The sequence below is a fragment of the Electrophorus electricus genome, chromosome 8, assembly GCF_041902795.1.
Source record: "Electrophorus electricus isolate QZ-2024a chromosome 8, ASM4190279v1, whole genome shotgun sequence".
Lineage (NCBI taxonomy): Eukaryota > Metazoa > Chordata > Actinopteri > Gymnotiformes > Gymnotidae > Electrophorus > Electrophorus electricus.
In genome coordinates this window covers 31,508,950-31,532,500 of record NC_137504.1, presented here as the reverse complement: position 1 = coordinate 31,532,500, position 23,551 = coordinate 31,508,950, and the positions used below count along the sequence as shown (strand labels likewise).

General features: G+C 45.3%; 2 protein-coding genes across 4 annotated transcripts in view; both read right to left on the bottom strand.

Moving 5' to 3' along the window:
* ltbp3 (latent transforming growth factor beta binding protein 3) overlaps window positions 1-6,069 on the bottom strand; it is a 45,613-nt gene extending 39,544 nt beyond the window's left edge. The window contains exon 1 of one of the 3 annotated variants that reach the window (XM_027032089.3): window positions 5,228-6,069. In XM_027032089.3, the coding sequence (XP_026887890.2) occupies window positions 5,228-5,468 (241 nt within the window). In that variant the 5' untranslated portion in view covers window positions 5,469-6,069. The remainder of the gene's footprint in view (window positions 1-5,227) is intronic. The other 2 variants (XM_027032090.3, XM_027032088.3) reach the window with 2 other exon arrangements.
* A 3,534-nt stretch (window positions 6,070-9,603) lies between these two features.
* On the bottom strand, window positions 9,604-14,933 carry si:ch1073-224n8.1 (uncharacterized). The gene is made up of 2 exons (XM_035527462.2): window positions 13,748-14,933; window positions 9,604-12,382 (listed from the first exon to the last, which is right to left on the bottom strand). The coding sequence occupies exons 1-2, from the start codon at window positions 14,460-14,462 to the stop codon at window positions 11,370-11,372; spliced, it is 1,728 nt and encodes a 575-aa protein (XP_035383355.1). The 5' UTR covers window positions 14,463-14,933; the 3' UTR covers window positions 9,604-11,369.
* Between the last annotated feature and the right edge of the window lie 8,618 nt (window positions 14,934-23,551).

The window sequence follows — 23,551 nt, the reverse complement described above, 5'->3', positions numbered from 1 at the left end:
AGTACAGTACAGTAGATTAGAGTCCAATATACTAATGATCTAGAATAATGTTGAAATACAGGGATCAGTGCTGATGGATAGGAGTGCAAAATACATAAGCTCTATCTCAGACAAAGATAAGTGCTATAAACAAGTACAACACTGTTGTTAGTCAACAACAGTGTAATAAACAATACAATAAGTACTAGTCTCAGTTAGTCAACGTAGGGTCAGTGGTCATTTAAATATTCCACAAATGGATGGGTCTGCAAGGGACTCTGCTGTCTGGACAGCAGGGGGAAGTTCTAGGATCCAGGACAGAGAATGTTCTTATTGCCTCCGCCAGCAAAGGTTCTCCACTCACAACACCAGAAGCGCTACCCCGCTACATCCACTTCCACACATAAGCACGCTGCGGCTGCAAATAAATAACCGGCCCTGTTCTCTGCAGGGAAGACCTGCTGGTGGCAGACCAAACTGGATGTTCATGTGGACGTGCCCGGTTCTGCCGTGACCCTCTATCAGCTGCCCCGGCAAGGACCCCCACTGTGAAACACCCGGGCAGCCTTTTCCTGGAACCTTCTGGATCTTTGCGCGGGCGTTCCGTCCCTGGCGCCCGTAGTGGCTGGGGCCTGTGAAGCCGAGCCTACTCCCACCCACTTTTTGTTGACATTTTCCCCCCGTAATGGAGGACTTTGGTGGGGGGTGAAGACCAGGGTCCTGTGAGAAACCCCGTTCACTGGGCTCATGTGAGAGGACGGAGGCAGAGTGACTCTAACCGCAGCTACAGCCTCGGTGGAGTAATGAATATGAATATAAGCTGAATATGAATGAATATGAATGTAAGGTAATGTGTGTGTGAATGGTGCATGTGTGTTGGTGTTAGAAGTTCGTTCTCATGAAGAGACTTAAACACACACTGTGTCAGGAGCTGATGACACAGCAATTCAACATGGCCATGACATCTCACTAGGAGCAGAACACTTCCACCCACACAACGCCCACACACACACACACACACACACACACACACACACACACATATACCCACCCACGCACACACACACATACACACCCACGCACACGCACAAACACACCCTCCCACACACACACACACACCCTCACCCACACAACACGTGCACACACACACAAACACACCCACACAAACACGCCCACAAACACAAAACAACACACACACACCCAACACCCATACACATACACATATTTCTGGTGTTGTTAGCTTGGGTTTCTAGATTTGACCAAAGCTTTCACATCTTACAGTTTTTTTTTCCTGGACTGGGCGCACTAGACGTTCCTGGAATGGGCGCACTAGATGTTACTGGACTGGGAGCACTAGACGTTCCTGGACTGGGAGCACTAGATGTTACTGGACTGGAAGCACTAGATGGTACTGGACTGGGAGCACTAGATGTTCCTGGACTAGGAGCACTAGATGTTCCTGGGCTAAGGGAGAAGGATGAGAGGAGCACATGCGAACGTGACAGACAGAGCAGAGGAGAAGAGCCAAGGGCATGGTCCAAAAGAGGGGGCGGAGCCAAGGGGAAATGACGGGTCGGGGCAGAGCCAACAGGAATGAAGCGTCAAAGAAGGCAAGGAAAAAGAAGCCCAAAAGGCCTGGAAGTATGTGGCATGTGCATGTGAAATGTAGAGCGGGAGAGCACAAGAGGCACGGGAGCAGGAGAACAGCATGACTGCTGACGCTGCATGTGCTAGGGCGGTGTGGGCTTTACCGCCTCTTTACTGCCTCCAACCACAGCCACCCCCACTCGCCCAAGTCTCCTCCTCCACCATTCTCTCGCTCTGTGTGCGGTGACCCACCTGTGCAGTGCTTCTGGTGCCTGTAGAGTTTTGGAGACAGTTCAGGCATTTAAAGCTTTTGTTCCAAGCTAAAGGAGAAAAATTTGAGCTCCAAACATGCTCTGTCTGGTCTAGAGTACAGCAAAATCAAGACCTTTTTACAAGTCTGGTAGTTTTTTTCAGTCTGATAGATACGGATAACATAGGAACTGGTGCCATAGGAACTCAGTACCCATAACTAGTCCATTGCTGGATACAGATGGGTCGAGTGTGGGTGGATCAGCACAGGGAGGGGGCAGGCATCACTGATGACCACACACTCTCACACACACACACACACACACACACACACACACACACTCTCACGGCACTGAGTAGAGACACAGCTGGGCAAACAGACGAATGGCTAACACAAAGCTGGAGACCGTGAGAAAAAAAAGGACATGACAGCCTTATCAGATGAGGTGTGTGCATGCGTGTATGAGTTACCCCCTCACTCCCCACCTCTCAGCCAATGAGCAACCCACATACACCTCAGCCAATGAGCAACCCACATACACCTCAGCCAGTGAGCAACCCACATACACTTCAGCCAATGAGCAACCCACATACACCTTAGCCAATGACCAACCCACATACACCTCAGCCAATGAGCAACCCACATACACCTCAGCCAGTGAGCAACCCACATACACCTCAGCCAATGAGCAACCCACATACACCTTAGCCAATGACCAACCCACATACACCTCAGCCAATAAGCAACCCACATACACCTTAGCCAATAAGCAACCCACATACACCTCAGCCAATGAGCATTCACACACCTGACTCCCCAAGGTACCTATCTGTTTTTACTCAAAGGCACGACAGCAGAAATCCATGCTTGCGTGCGTCATAGCCAAGCTTTCAGCTAAATTACCACCTCCTACCTGGGTGATTTTAAATTAACTAAATAGTTTCCTTCACATTAGTTCTGAAATACATGAACCGTACTGTAAATGTGCACTGAGATTAATGTTTAGTGTTTTAGTAATTAAATAATGAATCTGATAATCTGACTAAGGTGCATCATAGCAGCGAAAACTCCAAACCCCATAATGAAGTTGCACTCCAGGTCTGCCTGTCAGTTCTGGGCCACGCATTTGATGTCACACAATTGGCTATGGCTATGAATGACAGGTGTGAGTTCACAAAGGCCTCGCCAGTATGTGTTTATCAAGAGGTGAGTCAGCGTCTGGCAACGAAGGTGATGAGGCAAGGGGCGTGGCTGCTGAACACTCGGGCCCTGCCTTCCTCGTGGGGGAGACAGCCCTCCTGAGCCAATCAAGAGCCTTCTGGCTGGGAGCACCACTCAGCCATTTTCCTTAAACGGGCGGAGGGACTCCCCAGACAGCCAGGGGGGTGGAGTTTGCTGGCTGGCCTCTTGGAGCCCGGCGATGGCGAACACCCACCTGGCACCAGTTGCACAGGAGAGCGTGCACCGTGCGTACTGCTGAAACTGTCATGGCTCATTAAGATTACAGCAAGATAGGTGGAGAGAGAGAAAAAAACATGTGTACCAGATAATAGATGAGTGTACAAATGAGTGAAAATGTTTTTTTGTCTAATTAGCAGTGCCTGAAAGCTAAAGGTGCGTCAATGAATGAGGTTTCCAAACATAAATTCCACACAAAGCTGTTTGTAGGGCGTAAACCACATAAATGTCAGTAGTGGTGATGTGTGACAAGAGCTCTATCAACCATTACCAATACCAAGAGCTCTATCATTACTATGGAATCAACACTGTTTACACTGTATATATATATGAAAAAAAGCAAGGTGCTTCAAATTCATTTCAAGTTCAACTGGTTAGTATGGGACCACCACCATGACAGCAAGCAGCGAGGTTGAAGTGGCCCTCTGTGGTGAAGCGTGCGAGGTTCCTGCAGCGTGTCTGAGGAACCGGCTCGTAAGGGGGAGGCAGATCAGCACAGCAGAGATTAGTGGGAGAGAATTTAGGAGTGATTCGAAACTCCAGACAGTCTTAGCTAAACAGTCCCAACAGCAATCACCCATGTGCCTGTACACAATACACACACACAATGCACAAAGGCTTACATCTCAGAACAAAAGAGAAATTGGTACTAAACAACACCAGGGTCAGAAGGACATTAATTCTTTGGCATTTAGCTGACAGGTTTATCCAAGGCAACTGAGTACAACTTGAGGGTCAAGTGTCTTGCTCAGCAGCCTAAGGGGAGCAACTTGGCAGTGGTGGGACTTGAACCAGCAACCATCAACTACAAGTCAAGCACCTTAACCACTAGGCTACCACTGCCCTGTGCACATCATGCAATACCAATAGCAGTAACAATAACAACTACAACGACAATCAGAAGATGAACTGCACCTCGGTGTTATGGGCTGTGGAGCACTATCACCACGGCAAGATCTTAAACTAAGTCCTCAATTCACTCAAACACACAACCTCACACACCCTAACCACAAAGCCCCTCAGACAAAAACTTAATGGTCTGTGTTTTTGTGTAGGATGTGTGTTTGTGAAAGAGACCCTGTGTGAGAGAAACAAGGGATATAACTCTTCCCCTGATGGCAAGTCTGATCATAGAACCTAACAAATACTGACAGCATAACGCATGCACACACATGCACACACACAAACACTAAACTGCATGCAGAAGCATTCTCAGTCACACATTCACAGCTTAAATAACAGAACGGCGGGACAGATTAGATCTGACGTGAGATCGGGCTTCCCCCATACCCACATATAAACCCACACAGACAACAAACCCATTCTCTTACTGTCACTACAGGGAGGGAGAAAAGAAAAGCAGATATGTATTTAAAGTAGTAATGAGTGGGAGGGCAAGTGTGTGTGTGTGTGTGTGTGTGTGTGTTTGTGTGTGTGTGACCCCACTGGGTAGACTTTGTGGCACCTTACCATAACCGCAATCTGAGGCAGCACAGAAAGATTTCAACACCAGCAATCCAACAATATGCAGAACCCATTAGAGGCAGGGAGACAGAAGGGGGATGAATTCATCTCCCGTCTGATTTCAGACTTAGTCCTCAACTTTTTTAGATCCCATTGGAAGCTTGTTGGCCTCGTGGGGACTGGAGGCATTAAAACCACTCAACTGCCACACATCAAAGTCATTTAAAAGTAAAGGAGCAAAACTATCTGCATGCCCTGTAAACACAGGTGAAAGAAAGAAAATTATTTTTATGAACAAAAACAAAAGAAAGAAAGAAGGAAAGAAAGAAAGAACGAAAAAGAAAACCTGGAAAAAAACGGGCGAGATTCTTTTCAGTGTTGTGACGGCTATACAAGTAAGAGCAGGTACCGACAGACATCTTTTCGCCAGCTTTCTGCTTTTGTCCCCGGCGGCAAATCCCCAAATCCTACGACTGTCAAACGACTCACCGACTCTGAAGCCGTGGCCGGTGAGCGTGTCCGCGGAGCGTCCGTTCTCGCCGATCAGCGTCGTGTTGTTGCCGTGCTCGCAGGTGTCCTGGCACTGCCCGTTGACACACGTCCGTTTGCAGATGAGCGGAGCGATGACCACTTTGAAGCGCTCCCGGGTGGACGCGCGCTCCGTGCACAGCGCCAGCCGCTGCAGCGCAAGCCAGAGGAGCAGCACATGGGGGAGTATCCGCGAGGGCATGCTGGCATCCTTCGCCGCTGCGCGAGCACAGAACCGGGCGCTCACGAGGGCAGACTCCCGTTCAAAGCGGCGCAAGCGCCGGGTACACCTCACTGAAACGTCGAGGGGAAAAAACAAAAAGAAAAAAAAAAAACACGTCAAAGTAGACTTGCTTTGCCAGAAGCCCAGTCTAGTGAAGAAAGTGCGCAAAGTTCCGTAAGTGTTATTTCCTTTCCTCGTTTATATAGAAAATAAAGCGTTTGCTCCATTACATAAACAGGATAGCAGCGGGAGCAACGCAGAGTGGGACATCTTAAAAGACCAAAACAGCTACGTAGTGGGAGGAAATCTCGGCGTCGGCCGCCTTTTCTGAGCTGAATTTTCCCCTCTTTGCGCCGCTGCCCGGATCGCTCGTGTGTGCGTATCTGAGTTTGGGAACGTTGGGAGGAGGAGAGATGGAGCAGTGGCCAATCCTCCGCGGGCCGGGCTGGCGGCTCGCCAGGACAGCGCGGAGCGCGGCGCAGAGTGCTCTCATTGTTGCTTCTTTACCTCGCCAGCTCTCGCTCCCTTTCGCCCCCCCAACGCGCCTCGTCTCGCGCACGATAGCGGCACCGTGCCCAGCTGCGCGCGCGCTCGTCTGTTAGCTCTCCGTTTGTAAACGCAAATACGCGCGCGCACGCACACACACACACACACACACACACACACACACACACACACACACACACACACACACACACACACACACACACACACAACAATCACGGTCACGCCTGTAAAGCTCTCTCCCGCGTGTGGTGCAGACTGGCTCGTGCATGCAAGTTCCAACGGGACCGCGAAGTTCCCCACTTTGACGCCCTTCACATGTGGCATTAAAATGACTAGCTCCTCATCCAGCCCAGTCGGGAGGGCAGCAGCGACGCCAGTGATGGTTTTCCAAAATCTACCATCTACTGTGTAGAGGGTCCCCCAATCCCAGACAGATTGCTTCTCAGCAGGAATCACCCCTTTACACAACACCTCCGATCTGTGGTCTTAAAATGGCACAAGACGGTCTCCGGTATCTAGCATCAGTATCCTCCATACGGCAACATCTGTCCATCTGTATAAACCTGATGCCTCCTCAAAACAGGGGTGGAATACTTAAGCAAACAGCATTTTCACTTGGTCATGATGTTTCATTGAATAAAAACAATATCATTTAATATAAATTAATTTTGATGGTCAGTGTTTTTTTTTGTTTTGTTTTTTTTGTTTGTTTTTTTTTAAATAAAATAACTACACAAAATATCAGTGTTATTTGTAATCCAACTTGGATCCAGTTTGGAATCTGAAGATGTTTATGGGCATTGAATACTTTACCAAGACACTGTATCTAGAGGATGCAACAGTGTCCAGTTGATCGGTGTGAAGTTAATTACTCAACAATAAGAGAACGGGAGAGAGAGAGAGAGAGAGAGAGAGAGAGAGAGAGAGAGAGAGAGAGAGAGAGAGAGAGAGAGCAGGAGATATCGTTGAGAAAGGAAGGGTGTGTGTATATGCATTACACATGTGAAAGTGAAATGCAGACGGCTATAGAGGAATAGAAAGTTAGTTGAGTCACTTCCTTTGAGAAAAGTGAGAGTGTTTGCCTTTAGTCTCTACGGAAATGACTGCATACGTCTGGAGAGATTCACACTCTCCCTCTCTGACACACACACACACACACACACACACACACACACTCACATACACATATACAGGAAAGCACACGTATACAGGAGAGAGTTTATTTTTTTATCAAAAGCTGATAGTAATTCAGCTTCCATTTGAAATCACATGTGATGGCAAAATATGATATCCTCTCTGAAGCCAGCCTGTGTTTAACTGCCCTCTTCACAGTGGCTGCTATATTCCAGTAAGCAATGTGGAGAATAAAGATTTAAGAAAACCACAGAGACACTGTCGACTTCATACTGTCACACATGCACAGAACATCATAGAGGAAAGACAAGAGTTAAATATGACTTGTTTTGAAGCCCACAACCCTACATTACTCCTGTTTCAAATAAACACTAAATAGACTGAAGCCAGTAAAACACAAATTTATTTGATTGCTCAGAAAATGATGAGGACCTTTGTACATTTGGGGAGTGGATGAATGATTTATAAATATTTATTACTTTGCTAAAACCTAAGCCTCATTTTCAGACTGATGATCTTAAGTCTACAGTACAAATAGACAAATGGCAAAAATGCTGATGTGATCATTTTATAACTACCCTTTTTTGTAACCAGCTACAGAAACTCTATACATTTTGCACATTTACTGTACATTCTTCAACCTTATGTTTATTTCTGGAACTGAAGTGAAGCGCTTGGCTTGACATAAGCAAAGAGCAGTATACGTCTATGGACCCAGAGAACTGTTTAGACTTGGAGTATAAGAAAAAACAGAGAAGCCATGATATTTCTCAACTCCAGACAGTGGAACCACACGACATAGGCAGTTTTCTTATATAGTAAAAAGCGAAACTATTAAAACAAATATAAAGTGTCTTGAAATTTCAAACCGAGCTTTATGGCTTTAGCTGGGCTTTTCACAAGTTGCTATTGTTGACACATACGCTAATGGGGCCTACAGTAAACGTCACGTTCTCTTTCATGTATTCAGACAGAAGCGTTTGAGATTCAGCTGGGTCTTTTTGTGTTACCATGGCAATAGAAGCTGTCGTAATGACGTCGTGATGGGACAGACTTAGGCCCAATAGCAGACGTCTGAGTCATAAAGAATGAAGCGCGAGTCGGTCAGTCTGTGGGCTGGCCATGACACCTGTCCTCCAGCCCTTCTACTGCGCACTCCGGGGTGGACTTGTCCCTTCAGTGACAGTCAAGTTACAAACAGCACATATGAGGAGTAAATAACCTTTTAAAATTGTATATGGCTGATCCCGGTACCCAACAGAATCAGATGGTTAAGATCGCCTTTAAAAAGTATTTAAAATAATGTGCATTTGTCCACTTCACTAGTTTTGACCTAGATACTCATTTGGACACTTCAGTTTTGAGCTAAGAGTTTTTTTTAGAAATCTCACCTGTCTAAAAAAAAAGGTTAGTTTAACAAAAATATCACCCATCAGAATTTGTACTTTTTTGAAATAAGACTTTCCTCAACAATGTCAAAAATACAGTGAGAATCATGCGTGTGTGTGGCTTGTGGCTTTTGTTTTAAAATCACATCCACAGGGAGCACTTTAGTTTCTTCAAAATAAGAGTCATGTGGTAGCTTCATCTGAAATCATGCCCTGTGAGTCAGAGACTCAGCCTGGCACGACTCACAGCATCATTAGTGTGTATCCCTCTCGCAGTGAGGAGGGTGTGCCACGTCCCTCACGGCTATTTTGTGTGCATGCGTCATGGCTGTGGTCAGCGTTGGAGGGAAGACAGAACAATTTCCAACAACAGCAGTAATCAACACTGCCCCCCCCCCATGAACACCACTTAAGTTGTTATGAACTTTTCCTCCCTGCACTTCTACCAGTACATCCTTGACAAAAACCAGTGTCACCCTAACTAGACCGGTTTCTACAACATGCACGCACAGACACATCGAACTGCACTAACACAAAACGGCCAGCACAAACAAGAAAGTGGATCCTCCTCTCTCGATCCTCTGATCTTACATCTCGCGCATATCGCCATGTTTGTGCGTTTGCCCTGGCTGGTGGTGAAGAGGTTCACCTGGGTATTGCCATAAACCTGATTACGGCGACGGAGAGCTACCCATATGTATGCATCAAGAAGAATGTTAGAGTGCTGTCTGAGATGAAGCTCCGCAAATGTCAACATCGGTAAGCAGACCCATGTGGATTGCCCTCTGGAAGGGGGGCCCGGGGGCTCGGGGGCTCGCTGTCTTCAGCTGGAGATCGGCATCACTTCTGTGGCATTACTTGACTGCTCCCTGCCTGCCGTGTTCCCACCTACCCTGATCAAATTAAATCTACTTTGCGTGTTTCGGTAGTTTTGGTAGACTTGTTGGTTCATTCCAAATCTTTCTGCCTTTATTTCCCCTCAATGTGAATTCTCAGTGTGAATATCCAGGACACCAAAGAGCAATATAGGGTTGAGAACATCAATTTAACAAGACTACATTGGTCATGAGGCAAACACTACATAATGATGTTGATAAAAACAGCATGCTTAGGTTTATTTTTAAGTAAAAATAAAGAAGTAGCTTGGGTAACATAGTAAGTAATAGAAAACATAACATGTCATGATGTTGGTAGCCGAGCTGAGTCTCTACTGACCCAACCATTCAGACTGCAGCCATCTCCGCACTGACCAAAGAGCTCGCGAGTTAAACTAAAACAACTTTTATTTACTAGACTTAATGAACACGTAAATGCAATATATCTAAACATTATGAAAGAGTTACTGAAACATTTGGAAAATGTCATAAAACACTGATTATTGTGTCTCACCCTGGGTATGTTTGGGTCCACTAGCCACTAAGTAATATACATAAGGAACAGCTCTCAATATGAAGAGATGAACACCACGAACAAAAAAACCCACAAGTTCAAAACATCACAAAGGCTCTGGTGGTGTGACACTACAACGTCGTCTCTGACCATAGGACTGGAATAAAGAGGTAAACAGTCATCAAACTACATTAATGATCATGAATGAAAAAATGGTTTTAACAAGTGAGCAAGAATCGATCATGAGCTATTATTTCTCAACATGTACACAAACCGGAGTCCCTCCAATTGACCAAAAGAGGGCGCTGTTTCTTTTCTAAATGTTTGTCACACTTGGGAGTCACACTTGGGATTTTTATTCCACACCAGAGCTGTTAACTGATGCCTTTTCTTCGTGACTACACGACGAGAATTTTATGCATTGTCCAGTAAAACTGTGTGGAACTGGAAGGTCAATTTGGGGTTAAATTAAATTCAAAATACAGAGAAGGCCAAAACGACCCAATGCCCACCCTCACAGTCGTGCTGTGTCCAACACTGGCTGGACTATGCCAGGTAGGTTAGGTGCCAATAACAAGGGCCAAAAATATGTGAAAATTTGACACATACTGTACATATGTACTGAGTTATAATCCAAATTTTTCTTCTTAGGAATCAGTAAAGTGTAGGCCTAACAGCACATAAAGATCAACTCTGATTTCTGACTTCTGATTGGTTTAAAGTTCCTTGTAATTTATCAGCTTTGAAATGCTTGTGTGTGCACATGAAAGCTGGCATGAGAGACAGCCCCCTTTGGTCATCCTCCTACCCTTGCACAAACAACTATGTTACATTCATTTCCATCTACCAGGTCCAAAATCATCTGAGAGTGATGCAAAGACTTGACACACAGCATTCAGAGAAGTGTCCTGTTCTCCATACCACGTCCCCTGTAGAGTCCAGAACTCCACAGTGTCTTTACGTGGGCTTTCTAAAGCAAATGCAAAGTATCCACCACAGGGCTCAGCCCAGAGGGCAACAGTCTGCCCATGGGACATGACATGCCAGTCAGCAGGCTGGGTGATTTCCCGCTGGTCAGCTCTTGGTGAGCTGTGGTCTCCTCTGGGGCAGAGCTAGATGTTCCAGGCCAAAACAGTGGCCGCTACCTTTCCTCCTGCACTGTCTGCTGATGATGTTAACCAACTTTTCATGTGCAAGTGCTCAGGGCTTTGCTGTTGTGCTCCAACACACGGTCAATGGGCCATCCTCATTGCCAAGAGCCAAATCGACTAGTTTTTCCCAGACGCTCAACGTTAACCATCTGAAACAAGTCCTGCTGTCACATGTTAACCAATAACTTTTGACACTATTAATTCACAAAAAAATACTACTACTACTAGTCTCTGCATCTTTAGGGCTATTTTATAAGGTTTAAGCAATTCCGTCGTTTTCCTTTGACTTTATCCAGTTCCTCGGCCGCGAGCTAGACGCAGTCCACCGGAGCTTCCCCCTCCTCCCGCTCCTCTTCGCCCCACATGCCGAACCGCATCTCCTCCTCGTCCACGGAGCCCGGGAGATGGGCGTTGCCCGCGCCGCCTCCTCCGTCTTCCTCGAGCGCGCCCACGCCCAGCCTCTCCTGGGCCTCCTCCAGGCCCGGCTCGCCCTGGTGGGCGCGAAGGTGCTTGCGCAGGCCGGCGGCGTCTTTGAAGGCGCGCTGGCAGAGTGGGCAGCGGCAGGGGCGCTCGCCCGTGTGGATGCGCTGGTGGTGCTTCAGGTGCTGCAGACGGCTGAGGCGCTTGCCGCACACCCCGCAAGCGTAGGGCTTTTCGCCCGTGTGCGTGCGCCGGTGTTTGCGCAGGCCGTCCAGGTGTCGGAAGCGCGTGCCGCACTCGGAGCAGGAGTAGGGTTTCTCGCCTGTGTGGATGCGCAGGTGCGTCTTGAGCGCGCCCGACTCGCGGAAACGCCGCCCGCACACGGCACACGGGTACGGCTTCTCCCCTGTGTGGATGCGTAGGTGCTTCTTCAGGCTGGAGATCAGGCGGAACGTTTTGCCGCACTCCATGCACAGGTGCGGACGCTCGCCAGGGGCCGCGCCCATCAGCTCGGACGCCGCCCTCCGCCGGCGTGCCTCCGGAGACTGGCCTCCTGCGTCGGGGCTCCGGACATCCCCCACACCCCCCACGGGCACCTCCCGCCGGGAGGGGCGCAGGCCGGACGGTCCCTGTGGTGGCGGGGTACCGGAGGAGGGGCCGTTGTGAGACCTGGAGGGGGGCGTGGGAGTGGGCTTCTGAGCGTGGCTGTGGGAGCGAGAGCCACCCTCTTCCTCCACCACGTGTATGTAGCCCAGGTCGCACACACTCTGGGCAGAGGGCTCCGCGTCAGGGTGTCCACCCGCACCCCTCACACACACAGGGCCGGACACAGGTGTCTGCTCCTCTTTTACCGGGTATGGAGGGTGCGAGGTGGGGTGAGAAAGGCGTCTGTCAGTCAACTCACCTAGAAACAGAGAGAAGGTGTATAACCACTGCACTTCGTGTCCCAGAGGTAGCCCAAAGGTCTGGTCTTATCCAGACTGAATCTATTGCAAGACTAATGTGCATTTTAAAATTAAAATACACAGCATGGCAGTTGAAAATATATTATACACACATACATTATTTACATATATATGTTGCTTGCACAGCAGATGAAGGACTTCTGTTTGAAATGTTCGGTTTCTCTGGAAAACGGGTACTTTACTACAATATCTCTCTCGCACTGTCTAATATATTATATACATACATACTTGCATACAGACAGACAGACAAAATTCCAGTGTAGTACACGGGGTTTCTACAGCAACAGAACGTTTCGGACAGAGACCTTTCTTCAGCTGTGCAAGCACAGGGTTTCTCACTCGCTCCCTGTAAGCTGATTATTTACATAAATGACTACGAGAACTGATAATTGTTTTTTGCACAGGCATACATGACTGCACAGCTGCATGGAAAATCCATGACACAGACACGATACACTGCATCAGCTACCACTTCCAGCATGTGCATAACTGTCATACGTTCATCCGTCAACTCCCACTTACAAAACTACTGACTTAAACAGTTAAACACTATCTTTGTATAACACAAAATGTTCTTTGAAATCCATGCAAAGCATATGTTTCATGTTTATATCGACATCAAATATAGCTCAAGTCAGATTACAGGAGTAGTGGTACGTTTGGCATAAAAACGGATTGTTTGGCCAATCTGTTTTATACAAAGGATGTACAAGGAGACTTCCGGAACAACAATAAAGAAAACTACAACAATTGTTCCAATAATTTTCACCATTAAAATGTGTTTCTTTAAATTGCTTATGAATACCGTAATTTTGCTGCTATCGTTATTTATTATCAGACCGTAACATCTTCACTCAGTAACAGCCCTACCCTGGTGCCTTGCTTTATTTGCGTTAACCGCCCTTTTGCTCATCTTCAATGGTTAATCAGACCACGGTTGCAGGCTGGACAAGTTTGGGCAGCCCACTAGTGTCAAACCTGACACTGACCTCCCCCTCCCCCACCCCACTGTCATGTCAGGGTCACTGCTGGGTGGAGAATAAACCCGTAACCCAAATAACATCCACTCCGCAGCGGCATTGGGGTCAGTCCACAACGGGGTAGGAAGAAGCTGACACATTTTTAAGACAACAGATGGGATGTCGTAGACTGTACCCGGCGAGAAGCAAGCAGGGATGCCTAATACAGTGGTTGGGGAATATAGCTATAATGCAAAGATGATTGTTTATAATAGTTAAGTATTACTGAAACGTAGGTTAACGTCAGCTGAAACAACGCGTAACTACTGATTCAACCCGTCTTACCCGTCCTGTTGACATCGTGGCAGATGCTGGCCGAATGCACGGGCAGAGGGTCGTAGTAGCTGTTCGTAACGGTCCCGTCCGCTTGGATCGAGAGGTGGCAACTTTTGAAGTCATCCCTGGAGTCGAAGCCGTGTATAGCATCGCCGAGAGCGCCGCTCAGCTCCGCTTCGCCGCCCGCGAAGCAGCGCGGGTCGGCGTCGCCCGCGCCGCGGTGCGTTAAGCGAGCCTGATTCATGGGGTTCGCCTGCGGGTAAGCGTGGTGCCCGGGGACCGGGGGGCCGCCGAAAGGACCCTGCAGCTGGTCGATGAGCTTCTGCGCGCTGCACAGGCATTCCTGCAGCGTCTTCAGCTCGCGCTCCGACACCTCGAGGCGGACCTTCAGCTTCTCGTTCTCCTGCTCCTTGGAGAACAGCTCCCCTTGAGTTTCGTGCATCACCGACACGATCTCCCCCAGCAGGGTGTCCACCGCGGCGGACAGCGTCGACCGAATAGTCGGACCGAGACGGGACCTCAGCGAGGTGATGGAGACGTTCCTGTCTCGCGCCACGTTCGGCGCGAGGTCCCCCCTCTCCCCTTTGCCTAGCAACGCGCCCGCACCCTTACTCGGAGAGTTGATGATGCTCTGTTTGCGATGCGATCCGCCCGCTGCCGAGTTGCCGGACGGGTTGATCCGACCGCCCACATTTTCACCGGCGTTGGTCCGCTTCGAGTTCATGGCGAATCTGTCGACTCGGTGGCCTCAAAGCGTCTCGAATCGTTGCGTCTGTCTGATGTTTTGTAGTTGTTCAAAAACGTAACGATCAACCCATCCAGAACTCTCGTTACAATTCAGATATCACGTAGCTAACTAAGCTTTCTAAACACCAACGTGTAACAAACAACTGGTAGCTGAGTTGTAACAGCAACCAGCGATGTTTTTACACAGATAGCCAAACAGCTAACTAGCCTCCCAAGCTAGTAATAGCAATCGGCTAGTTACCCATATCCTTAGCTATTTGCGCTACACTATAGATTTCGCCTACACTACTTAGCACTTCGCGTCTGCTCTTCGTCTAAATCCTACTGCTTTTGTAAACAGGGAAAAAATATATATACTACGCAACAATTCACAATAACAGGTCTCACGCCAGAAACGCAGACGCAGTCATTTTCCACAATACAACAGAGGATGCCAGCTCTGACTTTTGATTGGCCAGAAATCTGGGCGCAGAGTAATGACATCAACAGGGTGCGTGTGGGCCTTTTCATACCTATACTACTTAAGTAATTGGGTTTACATTCAAATTCCGGCAATGCAGCGCCACTTTAGGCAAAAAAAAAAAAAAAAAAAAAAAAGAATTAGGACATTTATTAGAAAATAAATAACATATCGTTTTACGTTTAAGATAGGAGTTATATGCATGTTTCTTTTTTGACATGTTTCTTTGGTACGTGTCATTATACATTGCTATAAATTAGATCTACTTTAAAGTACATTCCTATCTATCTATCTATCTATCTATCTATCTATCTATCTATCTATCTATCTATCTATCTATCTATCTATCTATCTATCTATCTATCTATCTATCTATCTATCTATCTATCTATCTATCTATTCATTCCAGATGATAGTAAATCTTCTTGATTTCCAGAGAAATGACATTTTGGACAGTGGTCCAGTTTTTACATATATTTTCACCCCCTGGAACTTCAGAAGCACTTTGCTTGTGCAGCTGAAGGGCATCTGTCCCAAATGTCCTGTTGCAATGGAAACTATTTGCTCTGCATTGCAAATTTAATAACCTATATTACACACACACACACACACACACACACACACACACACACACACACACACACGCGTACGTACGTATATGTGTCTGTGTGTGAGCTTGTCTTTATTAAGCATTTCTCATGCAACTTGGGTAGCTGCTTGTTTCATGAATGTCTTTACTTTAGTGTTACAGTTGCTGGTACACTATACCATTAATGTTAAATATGCTTCCCTTGATCCTAGTTTAATGTAATAGGGAGACTGCAGAGAAATAGAGAAATTTTATGATTGTATGGTAGTTCAAATCACGCCTAATGGCAAATACATAAATATAATGCAATGTGCTGTTGTCCTTTTAAAAACTTTATTTTTTTCACTTTATAAATGTATTTTAATGTTAAAATAATAAATACATTGCCTGGCAATAAAAAGGTCACACACTAATATTTAGTTGGACTGCCTTTAGCTTTGATTATGGCATGCATTCACTGTGGCATCGTTTTCACAAGCTTCTGCAATTTATTTCTGTCCAGAGTTACATTTATTTTTCCCCAAGATCTTGTACTGATGATGGGAGATTTGGACCACTATGTGAAGTCTTCTCCAGCACATCCCAAAGATTCTCAATGTGGTTCAGATCTGGACTCTGTGGTGGCCAATCCATGTGTGAAAATGATGTCTTATACTCCCTGAACCACTCTTTCACAATTTGAGCACAATGAATCCTGGCATTGTCATCTTGGAATATGCCAATGCCATCAGGGAAGAAAAAAATCCATTGATGGAATAACCTGGTCATTTAGTATATTCAGGTAGTCAGCTGACCTCATTTTTTGGGCACATAACATTGCTGAACCTAGACATGACCAACTGCAGCAACCCCAGATCATAGCACTGCCCCCACAGGCTTGTAAGGTAGGCACTAGGCATGATGAGTGCATCACTTCAGCTGCCTCTCTTCTTACCCTGATGCGCAACATCACTCTGGAACAGGGTCAGTCTGGACTCATCAGACCACATGAGCTTCTTCCATTGCTCCAGAGTCCAATCTTTATGCTTGCTAGCAAATTGAAGCTATTTTTGCTGGTTAGCATCACTGACAAGTGGTTTTCTTAAGGCTACATAGCTGTTTAGTCCCAATCCCTTGAATTCCTTTCACATTGTGTGTGTGGAAATGCTCCTACTTTCACTATTAAACATATCGCTGAGTTCTACTGTTGTTTTTCTATGATTTGATTTCACCACACGTTTAAGTGATCGCGGATCATGATTAATCAAGCTTTTTTTCTGACCACATTCCTTCCTCGAAGATGATGTTTCTCCACTGTCCTTCCATTTCTTAATAATGCATTGGACAGTTCTTAGCCCGATTTTAGTAGTTTCAGCAATCTCCTTGGGTGTTTTCTCTGCTTGATGCATGCCAATAATTTGACCCTTCTGAAACAAATTATCTTCTTTTCCATGACCACAGGATATGTCTTTCGACATGGTTGTTTAACAAATGAAAAGTTACTCATTGCATCAGGGTTAAATAACTTGTTACCACCTGAAACATAATCACCCATGCAGTAATTATGCAATTGGAGGCTCTTACCTATTTGCTTAGTTAAATCCAGGTGGTGACCTTTTTTTTGGTGTGTATAAAGGCAGTGTATAATAATATTTTTATTTATAGAGTACCTTTCAAGCACCCTTGACTATAAAATAAAAGCAATCAACAATATTAGGAGAACAGTAAAACCCTTTGTTTAAAAAAAAAACCCTAAGCAGAAAAACCCTGAGTGAACAAGTGAGTTTTGATTTGAACAAAGAAAAGATCAGAGGAGTTATGGTAATGCATTACAAGAGTTTGGGAGTAATGACACTGAAGGCTCTGACTCCAGCTGTAGCATTTGGGAGTAATGACACTGAAGGCTCTGACTCCAGCTGTAGCGTTTGGGAGTAATGACACTAAAGGCTCTGACTCCAGCTGTAGCGTTTGGGAGTAATGACACTAAAGGCTCTGACTCCAGCTGTAGGGTTTGGCAGTAGTGATACTGAAGGCTCTGACTCCAGCTGTAGGGTTTGGGAGTAGTGACACTGAAGGCTCTGACTCCAGCTGTAGCGTTTGGGAGTAATGACACTGAAGGCTCTGACTCCAGCTGTAGGGTTTGGGAGTAGTGACACTGAAGGCTCTGACTCCAGCTGTAGCGTTTGGGAGTAATGACACTGAAGGCTCTGACTCCAGCTGTAGCGTTTGGGAGTAATGACACTGAAGGCTCTGACTCCAGCTGTAGGGTTTGGGAGTAGTGACACTGAAGGCTCTGACTCCAGCTGTAGGGTTTGGGAGTAATGACACTGAAGGCTCTGACTCCAGCTGTAGGGTTTGGGAGTAATGACACTAAAGGCTCTGACTCCAGCTGTAGCGTTTGGGAGTAGTGACACTGAAGGCTCTGACTCCAGCTGTAGGGTTTGGGAGTAATGACACTGAAGGCTCTGACTCCAGCTGTAGCGTTTGGGAGTAATGACACTGAAGGCTCTGACTCCAGCTGTAGGGTTTGTGAGTAGTGACACTGAAGGCTCTGACTCCAGCTGTAGGGTTTGGGAGTAATGACACTGAAGGCTCTGACTCCAGCTGTAGCGTTTGGGAGTAATGACACTGAAGGCTCTTACTCCAGCTGTAGCGTTTGGGAGTAATGACACTGAAGGCTCTGACTCCAGCTGTAGGGTTTGGGAGTAATGACACTGAAGGCTCTGACTCCAGCTGTAGGGTTTGGGAGTAATGACACTAAAGGCTCTGACTCCAGCTGTAGCGTTTGGGAGTAATGACACTGAAGGCTCTGACTCCAGCTGTAGGGTTTGGGAGTAGTGACACTGAAGGCTCTGTGTAGCTTTCTCTAGCTCCCCTCCAGTTAAGTCACGAACACAAGGCATTCTTGATTCAGGCGTTTATTTTGCATGTCCATGACTTCAGACATGCCTTCAAAAATGCCTTCAAATATGCTGTGAGAACTCATTGGTCACATCAACTAAAAAGGGGAAAAGAAGGGAAGCTGCAGGCTCTACAAATCTTCCAGCCTTAGTTGAACTTAAACTGTTCTTCACCAAACCACACAAACTATGTTCCGCTCCTAATGGTGATACAAAGTGTGTCTCCAATAATAACAACCCGACTACAACAAGAACAATCCCATCATGGTTCCTCCACCTATGGACATGCTCCCAACTATATTTGTCAACTGAAAAACAACTAGTCCACTAAAATAGAGGTTAACGAAACAATAAAGGCTTAACCCTATAGCTGAGTGTTGTCAGCCACACTCTGACTCCAGCTGTAGAGTTTTGGAGTAGTGACACTGAAGGCTCTGACTACAGGTGTAGAGAGTTCAGTTATTTCCTTCTAGCAAAACAATTAGCACAAAACAGAAAATTTCTTCTGGTGGATGCAGCTGATCAGTCGCTTTACAGATGACAAGCTCACAGTAATTTGACCCTTGGATGGTCCCTGGTTAATATGCCACTGGCACTACTTTCATGAGTTACAATGATGAAACGACAGTGATCAACTTGATCACCTTTATCCACTTATATTCTGCATCCACTTCTTCCTTTGGTTCATCCTGCTTTTCCTGTGTACTTTCCTCTTTATATTCTTCCTCTTCTGCCCTTAATTCTTTCTTTCATTAATTCTTCCTCATTTTCCTGTCTTGCACACACTCTCTCACCTTCCTTCCTCTTCCTCCCAAGACTCTTTCACATTATCTTCCTCCTGGCATGCATCCTCTCCTCTCATGCATTGTCATCCCACACATGTCATCCCACACTCTTTGCTTTTGTGAGGTGGTCTGTTCAAGTGTGTGGAAATATGGAGATGGGAATGTGCCTCAGATGAAAAAGCCACAGAACACTGGAAGCATTTCCAGCTTCTTGTGATGTTTTTACATCTGTTTGAACCCCTGGGGAGTGTATGCTGGCAGTCCCCCTTATAATGTGATTTTAAGTCTGCCTGGCAGAGCTGGCAGCACGGACAGATGATTGTCCATGACGTCACCAACTATTTGCCTCCTTGCAGTGGCGGTCTGTCTGTACACTCCCCATGACCACTCTGCTCTGGATGGGTTCCGCTCACTCCTTCAAGGGCAAATGTTGGGGACGTTACAAAGTCTGTGGTACTCGTGGACTGGTGTACTTCAGAGAACATGGTTTGAGGGTTACTAACATTCTGAGGATTTTACTGTTCTTATTTAGCAAATAACGCAAAAAATTACCTTGTCTGAGTGTGGACTGTTGACCAGACTTGTTTTGTGTAATACTCACTTGCGGTGCGTGGAATATATGTATGGAAGAGCCCTGCTTGGTGGTGCGAAAAGGTAATGCACGTCATGTGTGTCACAACCAGCCTTCAGTGACGTGAGGAGATGCCAATACCACGGTAAAAAAACAAACAAACACATGGGGACAACCAGTGCCCCTTGGAAAACGTCTCCTGTTCCACCACCTTTTACATTTGTGGCATTTAGCAGACGCTCTTATGCAGAGAGACTTACAAAATTGCAATGTCATTTCCTTCTTAGAATTCATCCTAGCCAGTACAGTGGGTTAGAGTCCAAGATACCAATGAACCAGAATACTGTTGAAATACATGGACAATCATGTTAGTAAAGAGCATAAAAGGTACACTGAAACAAAACCAATAAATGGTAAGTTAAATGGTTTTGTATCTACAAAGGATTTACTTTAGGAAATGGCAAATAATTCAGTGTGTAGTAGTAGTAGTAGAATGAATCTACTGCGCTGTTTAATATAACGGATTACAGAAATAGTTTAAAATGCGTGAAAACAAGTGAACGTAGAATGACGTCGCTGAAAAGAAAGCGTGGGGTGGCTGAAAATACGCGAGTAACATAGACTACATGAAAATGTTATGGGGGGGTTGTGAAAATGAGCGAACTTCACGGAGCTGTGTAAAAAATAATATCTAGTTATAATTTAAGGTTGACGAGGTTAAAGTAAGATAGTTAAGTACTGTCATAAGGTTTGAGTGGTTTAGTTTTGATGGCGCATTTCCTCCGGGTTCTCCAGTTTCCTTCACACAGTCCAAAGACGTGCGTATTAAGTTCGACTGGTGTGAGTGGGATAGAGTGGTACCCTGTTCAGTGTTGGTTCCTATCTGGCGCCCTGTGCTGCCTTTAAAGAATCCAGCTCCCCGCGACCCTGAATTGGATAAAGCGCCATAAAAGATGATTAAATGCATGAGTGGTTAACCGGAGCCTTTTCGTGTAACGGAGTAGATACTGGCAAAAATAGAAATGCGGGATATCGTAGATGAACAGAGCCCGCCCTCCGTGTAGGCACATGCTAGGTGCGCCGTCCATTCTATTTTCCCAATTGAGGGGAAAATATTCAAAGTTTTGCTATTTTCACTAATACTATTAATTCTAAATATTACCAAAACACTCACATTATAACTTCACAATCTAATAATAGGAGCCCTAATATTTTCTCACACTCGTTAGGCTTGCCTGCCTTTGCGGGAGGGTTACCGCCAGTGAGTGACAATGGGATTAACGGAAAACATTAGCCCACTATATAACAGCAAATATGGCAAAAACCCTCTGGTGTTCAGGGCAGAAAAGAGAACAGAATAAAGCGAAATACGGCAAAAGACAAAGGTAATTTAGTGTGATGAAGAAACACTTTATCAGCCCAGTAATACTTAACGTTAGATGCGCGGGACAAGGTTGATAATTAGGTTAGCTAGTGTGGAATGGGGTTAAATGGAGTGGGAAACACAAAGAATGCTTGTGAGGAGGTATTTGGGGTGCGGTCTTCCCTATATATGTATGTTTGTTCGTCGGCAGAGGTAGAGCTACTTCCTGATTTAGGTGCACCCGGCGTGGTGTAGTGGCTCTCCGGAGATCTCTGTAATAAAGGCGCAATTAATTGTGTACCCAAGTGTGTTCGAGGATTGTGTTTGTTCTCCCCACATACACGAACACCTGGAGTAGGGTTGAAACTCCGCACTAGCTAGCTAGGCCAGGTAATTTTCGCTAATTTAATAAACAAATAGCTAGCTAGTTAGATAATATTCTCTAATTTGATAAATAACTAATTAGCTACCTAGCAAGCAAGCAAGAGTTGTCATCTACTCCCACCCTAAATTCATCAGGGAAAGTTGGAAAGACGACTCAGGTTTTTGGGAAATTAACTACATAAAAGAAAAAGTGTATTTCTCAAAAATTAAGTGTGCTGCCTGCGCGAACCGTCCACTGTCTGCCTGACAAAACATTTTTATTGACATCTTAGTCTATATAGTTAGCTAGCCAAATGCCAGCCCTTCTTATATTAGTAAGTTAAAATGCCTTCCATTTTATCATTAATATAAGCCTCTGTATTTTAATTTGAATTTCATTCATTGCATTTGATATGAACAGCAAACAGCATTGCATCATGTAAGAGAAGTTCTTACTGATTACATGTCTTGAATGAATGACATACCAGCCAAAGTCTTGCCTAGGGCACCACATCAGTCAGGGCCCGCTCCTGATGAACAGATTTTGAGGTTACTGCAAGCAGTGGTACCCACAGAAATTGTTTATAGGTGTGACCAGATGGGGCCACTAAAAATCTTGGGGTGGCACACCAAAACCAAAAGGCAGACCAACCTTGTACAGTACACTGCAGCATAGGGCTGTAATGCATTGTCTATAATGATGGGAAGTTTAATGTTCTTGTACTTAACAAATAAGAACAAAAAATCAGTCGACTAGTAAATGTGAGTCACAGTTGATATGGCACTATCATCAATTGAATATCTAATGATATCAAATATCACACTGCCAAATTTAGAGCCATCTTGGAATCATCTTGAACTTGTTGTGGCTTTTGTCAGCCAGCTGGTTAAATATACCAATAAAACATTACTTTGAAATCTATAAAATGATCATTATGGAGGAGACATAGGTCATTCTAGCCAAGACTGTTTTTGCAAATATACTGCTCTTTACCAGGTTACTGGCTGCAGTGTTGGCCACAAAAACTGAAACGTATACCTATCATACCACAAAGGCAAAACCACGATCCTTGATCCTCATTTGTGCATTTGTGTTATAATCACAAAATAGTGAAGATGGTACAAACTATGCAGGACAGACCTGTAAATGTTATTATATATTAATACAAGAAAGGGTTAATAGAATTGTTTTAAATTATTCATATTCCTTTGTATGTGGAATGAGAGAAAAAGATGTCCAAAATAAGAGATAACACTTATTGCAGCATCACCGTACTGTACAAATACACAAGAGAAGATGTACATTAATATACATAGACATTCATATAGACATACATAAATAAGTGCAAATCAAGCCCCTGAGTAAATCACTGTATACTTGGATATATTTTTGAGACAAAGAAATAAGGGCAAACCCTGGGCAGTGGTCAGTAAAGTTAATAGAATGGTGAAATAGGTGGAGGGTTTAGTTGAAGGACAGAAAAGGAGAAGGTTATGTTTTAAGAGGATCACACTGGTGTAAATCCTTCTGTTTAAAAACAGTAGTAGTATTCTCAGTATCCTCAGTAGTATTCTCAATAAAAAACTGATTGATTTCAGGAGGGTTTAAAAACTTGACTTTTTAAGAGCAAGAAAGCAGCTTTTTTTTACTGTTCTATACAATAGTGTTTTCTTCCACCCTTTCTAGATGCCAAAGCACAAGGCAAACTGGTGGCACAGTCAGTAGACACCAGAGCCCCAGAGTCCCTGCCCCAGAGTCCAAACCCTTTTATACTGTAACTCATTATTTGATGTATACTGTATCTACATTGCCTACTTTGTTATTGAAAAATATTGTGCATCACACACACCTCAGTACAACCCAAATGTTTATTGCTTTTTGAGCTTTTGAGAATTGTTTCATCTGTGCAGTAGTTGATTTAAAATATACACTTTTTATTTCTTCTAACAGCTTTTTCAGAAACGTCCAGTATTTGACCTTTGGGACCCCAACATGCACGAGACAAACTGGAGCTATAACATTCTGCATGATTCACACCTGAAGGATTTCTTCAGC

What these genes read in the sequence shown, in the direction of transcription:
- si:ch1073-224n8.1 (XM_035527462.2), bottom strand. Translation starts at nt 14,462, where the DNA reads ATGAACTCGAAGCGGACCAACGCCGGTGAAAATGTGGGCGGTCGGATC. An exon ending in CCACGATGTCAACAGGACGG is followed by an intron (nt 12,383 to 13,747) that starts GTAAGACGGGTT and finishes CTCTGTTTCTAG; the next exon opens with GTGAGTTGACTGACAGACGC.